Source organism: Sinocyclocheilus anshuiensis, unplaced genomic scaffold, assembly GCF_001515605.1.
Source record: "Sinocyclocheilus anshuiensis isolate Anshui unplaced genomic scaffold, SAMN03320099.WGS_v1.1 scaffold700, whole genome shotgun sequence".
In the NCBI taxonomy this organism is placed as follows: Eukaryota; Metazoa; Chordata; class Actinopteri; order Cypriniformes; family Cyprinidae; genus Sinocyclocheilus; species Sinocyclocheilus anshuiensis.
Genome location: NW_015555756.1, coordinates 623,967 through 635,070, shown reverse-complemented (window position 1 = coordinate 635,070; position 11,104 = coordinate 623,967). Strand labels below are relative to the sequence as shown.

At 35.8% G+C, this 11,104-nt stretch overlaps 2 protein-coding genes across 3 annotated transcripts in view; one reads left to right on the top strand and one right to left on the bottom strand.

Annotated features, from left to right (window-relative positions):
* Nucleotides 1-3,307, bottom strand: part of LOC107673800 (argininosuccinate lyase-like) — an 11,184-nt gene extending 7,877 nt beyond the window's left edge. Inside the window, 4 exon segments of the mRNA XM_016467585.1 lie at nt 874-948; nt 951-965; nt 2,029-2,221; nt 3,303-3,307. Coding sequence (XP_016323071.1) covers nt 874-948; nt 951-965; nt 2,029-2,221; nt 3,303-3,307 — 288 coding nt within the window.
* Nucleotides 3,308-3,985: 678 nt separating this feature from the next.
* The window catches only part of LOC107673842 (DNA-directed RNA polymerase III subunit RPC9-like), a 17,213-nt gene continuing 10,094 nt past the window's right edge, over nt 3,986-11,104 (top strand). The window contains exons 1-6 of one of the 2 annotated variants that reach the window (XM_016467655.1): nt 3,986-4,073; nt 4,559-4,595; nt 4,755-4,853; nt 4,998-5,092; nt 5,411-5,468; nt 8,119-8,215. In XM_016467655.1, the coding sequence (XP_016323141.1) occupies nt 4,066-4,073; nt 4,559-4,595; nt 4,755-4,853; nt 4,998-5,092; nt 5,411-5,468; nt 8,119-8,215 (394 nt within the window). In that variant the 5' untranslated portion in view covers nt 3,986-4,065. Of the gene's footprint in view, nt 4,074-4,558; nt 4,596-4,754; nt 4,854-4,997; nt 5,093-5,410; nt 5,469-8,118; nt 8,734-11,104 lie in introns of those variants that run through there. The other variant, XM_016467656.1, reaches the window with a different exon arrangement.

Genomic DNA, 11,104 nt, shown 5'->3' with positions numbered 1-11,104 from the left:
GAGGTCTGCGTTCGCGCCCCTTGTACAAGCTGGCGCACCAGATCCTTGTGTGGGCCCAAGGGAAGCTCCTTTCTCTAAAAGCAGTTTACATCCCTGGGCATCTTAATATGGGAGCAGACATCCTGTCGAGGCAGGGACCGAGGCCCGGGGAGTGGAGGCTTCACCCTGAGGTGGTGAAGCAGATATAGAGAATTTTTGGCCAGGCTCAGGTGGACCTGTTTGCGACTCATGTTCAAACAGGTGGACCTGTTTGAAACAGCGTTTCTACGCAGCTCGAGTTCCTGAAGGGGAACGTCTCCAGGTTACGAATGTAACCATGGTCCCCCGAAGGGAACGAGACGCTGCGTCTCCCTGCCATACTCCCTGCATCCCTGCAGGCGCTCGCTTCCGCAGAAGCTAACAGGCGCGCTGGCCGGATGTGCCTTTATGCTTCCTGGCTGCTTACGTCACCCCGCTCGTGACGTCTCGCTTCGCTATTGGACTGATTTCGCACAGGCTTCAGTACGGTGTCTCGCCGAGGGCGTTCCCAAAGCGTTCGACGCAGCATCTCGTTCCCAACGTCTCCAGGTTACGCATGTAACCATGGTTCCCCGAAGGGAACGAGATGCTGCGTCTCAGGGCCATACTTCCGGCATCCCTGTCAGCGCTTGCTTCATTCTTAGAAGCTGACGCCAGTTCCACCACATGTGCTTTTAAGCTTCCTGGTCATTACGTCACCCCGCCCGTGACGTCTCACCCATCCATTGGACTGATTACACATGTGATTCAGAGCGTGGTCACGCTGAAGGCGTTCCCATAGCATTTCGACACAGCGTCTCGTTTCCTTCGGGGAACCATGGTTACATGCGTAACCTGGAGACATTTTCTTTTGGCCTTCAGCCTGCGTTCATTGGCTGTGTGGATATCTTCGTCTCCTGGTTTGATTTTGAACTTGCCTTTCAATCATATTACCATTCATCAAAGACCTGATAAAGATATATTTAAATACCTCAGTTATTTATATTGTGACAATGAATTAAAATGTCTGATAACTTTTTTTTTTTTTTTGCAATATTTACAGCCATATTAGAGACCAGGGTTAGTTGTCACTAGAGCTATATCTCAAGAGCTAAGGGTTATTACAGTTAATTAAACTAAAACCATAAAAAAAAACTTGAAATAAAATCAAATTAAATTACAATTAAATAAAAACTTATTTTATTTCAGTTAGCTGCCAAGGAAACATTTTTCATTTTCATTTAGTTTAACTTGATACTAAAATGGTATTAAAACAACTAAAACTGAAATAAAAATAAATAAAATCTATATATATAGACAAAAACATAACCATAACCAAATCACTAAACTTTAATTAAAATTAACATGAATTAAAACATGAATCACTAAACATTTAATTAAAATTTGCTAAAAATAACATTATTTTGTTACTTTTTTTAAGTTGAAAGTGTCAGTTTCACATTAGATTACATTTTTTATTGGGAAGAGTTGTCACGTATTATTTGTTTACATTTTTTGTACAATACATTAAACTATTTGTTGAGTTAATGAGTTCATATTTTTGTACATTACCTTGTACATTTCTGCTGTTTCATTCCAGTTTTATCATTTAAATATTGGGGCATTTTGCATGGTCAATGTTTGGTGAATGAACTGTATCTTTTTTCTTGGACAATAACTGTGGAAATGAAATATTCATGACATTCATGTTGTCAGAATGCCATGTTGAATGGCAGTAGCTTCAGGGAAGTTTACAATAGGCATCATCAGCATTGTCGCATGGCTATTGTTTTGTGCACATGGAGGTGTCTGTGTCCGGGCATATTTTTGTCTGTATTTGCTGTCAAAGGGGGAATGGACTAGGTACAGTATCCTAGTAAATATTTACAAGCCAGCATCACAGTTCAGGGGTAAATAAATGAAGTTTCATGAGAAAGATGACACTGTAAAAGAACACGTAGGCTATAACCTGTACGCTATCAGATGGATTTATGAGTCAGGTAACGTTAATGTGGTAAATAATATAATCACCTTGTCGAGTCCTGTAAGAATCTGTTCCATCTCGTTTTGCGTGACCAGACCTGTTTTCTGTAAAGCTTTGACATATGCTTTACTCCCTTTAATATCAGCTTCCCACATGCGCTGGTCGTATGCAATTGACGCCTTGAACTTTTCCATTATAGGGTCGGTGTTTCCCACAAAGCGACCACTCCAGTTTATTTCTCTGTTAAACACGAAATAATAGACATAAACATTACGGAAAGCATGTGACACAAAAAAATGCACTAAATCAGGCTGACTTTAGAAAGATGAGCCCTAAGGGCAAGATATTTATTTTTCATTGGCTCAAGTTAAAAAATATAGATGTGAATCATTACCCTACATTTTTTTAATTGGATGAATTAAAAACATTTTTAAGTGCTGATGCAGAAAAGCTAGTTCATGCATTCATGACCTCTAGACTGGACTATTGTAATGCACTGCTAGGTGGTTGTCCTGCATCCTCAATAAACAAGCTACAGGTCCAAAATGCAGCGGCTAGAGACCTTACCAGGTCAAGAAAATATGATCATATTAGGCTACCCCAATTTTACAGTCTCTGCACTGGCTACCTATCAAACACTCTCTCTGTTTAAATCTAGATTAAAGACACATCTCTTTGGCCAAGCATTCAAATAATGCATCTCATAATCTGAGACTGCAGTCATATCTGATCAAATGCACATTATTATTCTTTAGTTTGTGTTAAACAAATCAATTTTGCTTGGAACAGCAGCTACGCTAATTATGTGTCTATTTGTTACTCTATTTCTGCCAGGGGAAGAACACCTGAGAAGAGATGATGCCAACCCCTCAGAGGACCTCAGATGATGCCAACCCTGAAACAACATACAGAACTACTGCATTTTGCTATAAGTTTGATTGCAACATATAATAATTGCTGTTAATAGTGTTCATCGTCTGTTTGATTACGTCTTTATTTGATTTTTCCGTACATTTCTGCCATATGTACATTAACTGACAGTCACCACTGATAAGCTAGCTACTAGCCTACTAAATATATTGTAGAAACTTAATTTTCGGTAAACTTGCTTTGCAACGATTTGTATCGTGAAAAGCGCTATACAAATAAACTTGAATTGAATTGAATTGCATTTCTTCCTCGTTTCACCTTTACTGTATCGAAGCCTAAAGAACCACCTCCCTAAAGAGAGAATACACTTTGCAGTTACAGTTTTGAATGGTGGATGGCGCTATGTCCTTAAACCGAGAAGGTACACAAAAAAGAATGAATCTAGCTGTACTTCATGTACTTTTTATTTTACTTTTATGTCTCTTTTGAGTATATCATATACCTGTGTAAATACATCAAATCAACAGCGTATTTAGGGGAAGGGTTGTCATGAGGTTAACACCATTGAAAGTACTACAAATCTGCAGTGAATATTTTCTCAACTTGCAAACAATAATACATTACAACCTTATGTGTTATTTATTTTTCGCCTTAATTGCTTGCGAAATGTTTGCACAATGAATTGAGATTTGTGTTTGCTCTTGCATCTGTTTATGAATCTCTTTCTCCCTTTATCCATATTTGAGTCATTTTACTGATCAGATATTCTTTTGATTCCTCATGCAATCATAAAAGTACAATTATAGACTTATTAAAAGTAATATTATTTCATAATATTACTTTTATGTACTATAATGTTATATAAACATAACATAATATATTTTATATAAATATGTTATAATATATGATTAAATATTTTATATAAATATCGTCTTTCTATATAACATTTAATAATTTTTATAGTGTCACTTCCACAATATTTCGACCTGATTTATTGATTAGGTCGCAGATTCATTTTGTTGCACGGGCGAAACGTTATATTCAGATCTTTATTAAAATTACGACTATACTAAATATTTGTAAACAGCAATAGTCACAGGAATATTTAACCCTATAAACAAATTTGAACGCGACAACTGGGTGGGAACGTTTAACAGCAAGCTTCGTTTTCTCTCCGGATCGTTGTTAGTTGTCGAACCAACGAGGCAAGCGGCATGGAAGTGTAAGCGATTTGATTTAATTTCATTCGTTTAAAGTCAAACTTAAATAATATAATAATAATCTTTTGTTTGTTGTTGAAAATGATGAGTATATGGCGCTGTGATTAGAAAAAAACGGGTTTCCAAGTTTACACTGAAATGACGAGGATATGCGGCTCACGTGGTTACTCTTGTACATATGTAACGTTAGTTATTATAGCCATAAAGCTCAGATAAAATTGATTATGAGCTGAACTGTTTAAAATTCGCTTTATTTTCACCAACAATTGATGAGAGGTCATTTGGATGTAAAAATTATGTATAATCTTCAGAATACATGTTGGTCGTATTTGTTTATTAGCGAGAGGGTTCCTTTACCATTTGAGCTCTATGGAAATTAGGAATTGCTATTTATTTGTAATATTGTAACGTAACAATAATGCCATGGGTTGGAGCTTCCCTTTGTTCACACATGAGATAATTCTAATGTAAACATTTTGTTTTGCAGAAGGGACGCCAATGCTGCTATGCTAAGCAATTATGAGGTCAGTATGCATTTGAAACCTTTTTAGATAAATTTTGGTTCATTTGTATGTTGTACAATTCAATGTGTGTGTTATCAGAAATGCATGTTGTAAATCTCAAGTAAAATCTTCAGTTGTTAAGTTTATTTGTGACTGTACAAATGCACTCTATTCCATCAGGTCTATCAGTTACTGACAGACCTGAAAGAAAAAAGAAAAGAGATGGTTAAAAATAAGCACAGCACGGGACAGCAGAATCTCAACACCATCATGTATGAGGTGCCTGTTTTTGATGTGATTTGAAACATCTCGTAAACAAAGATGATATTAATTTTTCAGTCTGTGGGAGATTGTTTTCTTCATGATCTTCAGACAGGGTTGATCACTCATGGCCTTTAACAGTTGATGTGTCTGCCTCAGTAGACCCTGAAGTACCTCTCCAAGACGCCGTGTGCTCATCAGAATCCAGACACCGTGAAGGAGTTCCTCACTGCTATGTTGCCTCACAAGCTCACTAAGTGAGTTACAGAAAACGTTCTTTTTTTTATTCCTTATTTTGCACCGAAATGCCTTGTTTTATTGTGAAAAACACAGGAATGGGGAAACTTATAGGCCTGTAACAAACAGTGTATGTGTCACACTAAATACAGTGTATTACAACCACTGTGTAATTCTAAGTTTGAGATGTATCATTATGAAGATTTGTGTCATGTGATGTTTGAGACTGCAGTTGATGTTTTTTTCATCTGATAGTCAGTCTAGTATTACTGCACCTGTTTTTAGACTGTGACCAAAGTTGACAGACTGCTGGTTCTTTTTCCTGTTCCTCTTTAAAGAGCTGAGAAGTTGCAGCTCTTTAACCACAGACCTCAGACTGCTGTTGAAATTCAGCTGGTGAGAAAATTTGTCATACCTTTTTTTAATACCCTTTCTCCTTCTTTACATCTTTGCCTATTTCTTAGAGAGTACTAAGAATGTACATTATTCAAGTTTATTTTATTTGTATAGCGCTTTTCACGATACAAATCGTTGCAAAGCAACTTTACAGCAAATTAAGTTTCTACAATATTTAGTGGTAGCTTATCAGTGGTGACTCTCAGTTAATGTACATATGGCAGAAATGTATGGAAAAATCAATTAAAAACGTAATCAAACAGACGATTATATTGAAAATAGCAGAGGACCTAGGACAGATTCTTGTGGCACTCCATATTTTACTGGTGATAATTGAGATGACTCCCCATTTAAATGAACAAAATGGTAGCAATTGGACAGGTAGGATCTAAACCATCTTAAAGCCTGCCCTTGGATACCTGTATAGGTTTGTAATCGATCTATGAGTATGTCATGATCTATAGTGTCGAACGCAGCACTAAGATCAAGTAAAACTAGCAATGAGATGCAGCCTTGGTCTGACGCAAGAAGCAAGTCATTTGTAATTTTAACAAGTGCAGTTTCTGTGCTATGGTGGGGCCTGAAACCTGACTGAAATTCTTCATCGAGATCATTTTTTTGCAGGAAGGAGCACAATTGAGCAGACACAACTTTTTCTAAAATTTTAGACATAAAAGGAAGATTTGAAATGGGTCTGTAATTTGCCAGTTCACTAGGATCTAGTTGTGGTTTCTTAATAAGAGGCTTAATAACCGCCAGCTTGAATGGTTTTGGGACATGACCTAAAGACAACGACGAGTTAATAATATTGAGAAGTGGTTCTTCTGCTACAGGTAACAACTCTTTTAGTAATTTAGTGAGTACAGGATCTAACAGGCATGTTGTTAGTTTAGATGCAGTGATAAGTTTATTTAGCCTAGTCCTATAGTTGTAAAGCACTGCAGTTTATCTTTTGGTGCGATGAATGAAGCTGAAGTATTATACGCTGTAGAATCTACATTTGTTAGATCTTTATTAAAAGATCATTTTCATCAAAAAGATCAACATTATGTTGTATTACATTTATGAAAAGTGACAGTAAAGACATGCATGATGTATCCATTTCTATTTTAAATGTTCATTTGATCTTTCAGAGAATCCTGAAAAAATGTCACTGTTTCCGCAAAAAAACAAAACAAAGCAGCATTGATAATATTGTTTCTTGAGTAGCAAATCAGAATATTAGAATGATTTCTGAAGGATTATGTGACTCTGAAGACTGGAGTAATTGCTGCTGAAAATTCAGCTTTGCCATTACAAGAATAAATTACATTTTGAAATATTAAAATAGAAAAGTTATTTAAAATTATAATATCACAATATTTCTGTTTTTAATGTATTTTTGATCAAACAAATGCAGCGAGCATAAGAAACTAATAAAAAAAAAAACATGAAGAAAATCTTACAAAGCCCCAAATTTTGAACAGTAGTATATGATGTTGTAGAAAATCTTATCTTTCTCTCAAAGAAATCTCTTGAGTCAAGAATTAATCATTTAATTTAATTTAATAATAATAATAATAATATTAAAATATTATTGAAGTTCCAGATGCCAAAATCAGACTTTATTGGCCTAGACAACAAAGCTGAGATTCCAGCAGAACATCTGACCATCTCACTTGTAGCTCACACTTGTATATCGTTTTCAACCAATAATCTCATTATGGGTGTTATCCTCCTTTTTTCTTTCTGGAATCTCCTCAATACTCCTGCCACAGTTATTTCTTCAATCTGCTAGCTTGTTTCTAATGGTGGCATTCTGCCAGTCAATAATGTTCTCTGGAAAAATATTGATGTCATATCTTTGTGCAATCTGACAGACTGGTACATGTATAGACATTGAGCAATAATGGCCTTACAACATTCTAGTTTGGCCTACAGCCCAGTTTGGGCTTACAGTGTTATATTTGAGTAATAAAAATACACCATAAAAAGCAAATGGCATATTCAGATTGTTGTTTAGAAATTAGTTAATGTTCCTTCAAGTCTAAGATTAATAAATGCGTTAAAAGTATTTTTCATTGTTAGATCATATAGTTAACTAATATTAACAAATGGAACCTTGCTGTAAAGTGTTTCTTCTATTATTGTGTATTCTGAGTTTGTTCAAATGATTTGTTTGAGATGTCACAATGGCTATTGTTTTTGGTTTGAAAAAGTAAGTTTATTTTGAATTTAATGATAGATTTGGGACCAGAGGACACAGTGAGGGATTTTGGATACGTTCTTTAAAAAGTGACAGTGTTTAAGTGTTTTGATAAGATTTGTGAATGTTGGTCCAGTTTTTGATTGGTTAATGACACATTTATGCACTGCATTGCGTTACGTCACACTATACTTTCGCCTATATAAATGTAACAAAAAATGAAACAAACAATTTTCAGATAAACAGAATTTATACTTGACAGGGGAGTATTTTATATAATATTATAATATTAATAATATTATTACAAGGAAAAATTTATCAATTTGGTACCTTAAAGCCCCAGGCTCTATCTGTGCACATGTAATAAGTTAGTGGAAGGGATTGACGAGAGAAAGGATAGTTTTTGAATGGCCATCGCTGGATAATAGATGTATAACCTACAGTATATATGACCTTACCTTACAGATGGTAGAGGAGAGCGAAGAAAGACTGACAGAAGAACAGATTGATGAACTTATACAGAAAGTCACGGACGTCCTGCCTGGTGACCCTCAGAAAGCAGGTGATGTATCTGCTGACCCTGAGATGGAGACAGACCAGTAACATCACCCCTGCAAACTCAATTATATATATATATGTGTGTGTGTGTGTGTTTTCCTTTTCAAACAAAAACTTTCTTCAGATTCGTTGACGGTGCTAGTGGTAATATTTGCTAATATAAAGTGATGTCTAAGAAAAGTGTTAAAACATGTATTTATTTTTCCTGGTGTATATATTGCACAATCATATGATAAAGAAATACCATATATGACTTTGTCGGCTTTTTAAACCCATTTGTAGGAGTTGCATTGATCTTTTTTTTTCCTTGGGGGAAGGATATAATCTTCTGGAGTAAAGACAATCTTACTTCTCTCTGGCATCCTTCCTGTATATATATATCATCCTCTTTAATTTAGCACATAGTTATACTGTGTTTAATCGGTGACCATTTTAAGGATTTGAGAGAGATTGAGCAAAGCAAACCTGGTCGTTTAGTGTTAATTATGACCATTTATCATTTTGTCAAACAGTCTCTACTGACCCAACTGCCTGAATATAAGCTCTTGTAACAACTAAATTTACTGAGACTTTTATCCATAAAGCAGTTTGATGTGAATTTATTTGTAATGTGTCACTTACTCTTAGCCTAAAAAGACGCTTTTCTCATTCCAGCCCTCCACAGAAATGTATTTTATAGTAAATCTCATAACATATTGATTGTATTGATTAATAATGTATTCTCATTGACAGTTTTCTGATGAGAATAGAGACGGATTATACACGAGTTTGATTTATGACAGTAATGCCATGTCCTAAAGAGAAAACCATCTGATTGGAAATAGACGTTTGCTGTAGCCAATGAAATGTGAGAGTTCCTCTTAAGCGCTGTGGTGACTATGGTATGAATTGCTCGTAATTTACAGCTTTTCGCTTGAATCGAACTGGTTTGACAGTGATTCCTCGCGTATACACTGAAGATTCACGAGAAACGTGCTCGCGGTGTAAGACTCGTCCTCAAAGTCAGAGCTTCATAGCTCCGTTTACACAATCTTCACGTATGCATTTCATCAGACACGTGAATCTGGAGAATGTAGGCTTTCGAGGAGTTGTACTTTCTGTACGGTAAGACACACCACGCTCGGTTTTCTTGCTGAACTATTCAAACTAACAGAGTTGTTTGGGATTTGTACGTGTCGTGAGCGTTTCACTCACATAGTTTCCTTGTCGCAGGCCGCCAGTCGTGCTGGCGAGTAACTTTGATCTCGGGTCCTCGATTTCCCTTACAACCATTTAAAACGTGTCTTCGTGTCACGAAGCTAATGCTTCACAGTGAACGTATGCATATGAACTGAAAAACGCGTTCAGCTTTGTTTTACCTACACGGTGATGATCATCGAGCCGACCACATATAATAATGTATCTGTCGACTTGTTGCATTATTGCAGTAGCCTACGTACACGTTTCCCACAAAATACTGATGTCACAGAACATATTCTTTCTGCACGAGCGCCAGTACGCCTTTATTAGCATTTTGGGAATTCAAACTCTGCTGTGATACCAAAAATCGCGGTCCCGTGTTGGACACAATTAAATATGCTGTGTAGGTAGAATGAATTTTCAGACATCTCTCTAAACGGATGGAGACCACCAGTAAGCAACACGTAGCAACCAAAGTAGCAAGAAAAAATCATTTGATGTTAAAATTCTTCTATTCCTAAATAAGAAGAGAAGGTACTACTTGTAGATTATTAGCTGTAATTTGATTAGTTTTACTTGGCTCAACCAATGGACCCTTTTCACAAGACGCGTTTAATGGTCATCAGCATCGTAAATCCTTGGAAGTTTTTCATATTTGTATTTTTTATTTTTTTTTTAATGTACATTTATAACACTATTCTTTGTATTATATCACCTTTGCATCAAATTACAACAAAAACAAACAGTTAACGCTAATGCGAGGGTGTTTCTAATGCAGCGTCTATGGACGGTACATTTTACATCGTTCTGTCTTCTGACTGCCGTTATCAGTCTCTCAATTTTTTTCCTTTTATTGAAAGTCACGAAAGCACTGTCGTGGAGTTTTTCTTTTGCCATTTGAGCAAATGGGAATGCAAAAAAATATATTTGTGGTACTCTCCCATTCACTGCTCTTCAAGTTACCCCAACTATGACGACTTCCGCTGCTGAGAAGCCTGGGGTGGGATTATCTTTTTGTTCGACCAATTGAAGACAGATTGGGTAGTTGACAAATAGGGAGTAAAAAATGCTTATTTTGTAAAAGACAATTTTTGAAGAAGAAATGCATATACTTATGTAGTGTGAAGTCTGATCTTTGAGGAAAAATATAAAGGGTCAACTTCGTCAATTCTTTCATTGTTTTTTTTTTTTTACATTTTCACTGAACTGTACCATAAATTTGCCCTATGGTGTGACATAGCAAAAATTAAGAAAAAAATACCTCTTAATAATATATAAATAGTAGGGCTGCGCTCTGTGTAGTAAATGCTGCTCCATGTGAAAGCCCACACGTGATGGAGATTTACCGCTAATCATGCAGCCCTAATAAATAGCATGAGAGAGATGTATCTTCATTGTTATACACTTATTTTCATATGGTGTTATTTAATATGAAATTATAATTAACATAATTTTTTCCCCATGACTTGTTGGACAATTTGAGGTCAAACTTTGACAACAAGACAAACTTTGCTGTCATCCGTTCAAAACTGATGAGAATTATACAATTTTAAGATGAGTGATATTTATATCCCCCCTATTACAATACTCAACAGTTGTTGTTTTTTTTAGATATTTTGAGATAAAAAACAAATCTGTGGGTCTTTTATGTGTGTCACACCATAGGACATTACGTCACACTAAAGGACAGAAATGGTAGTTATTAAATTATTTC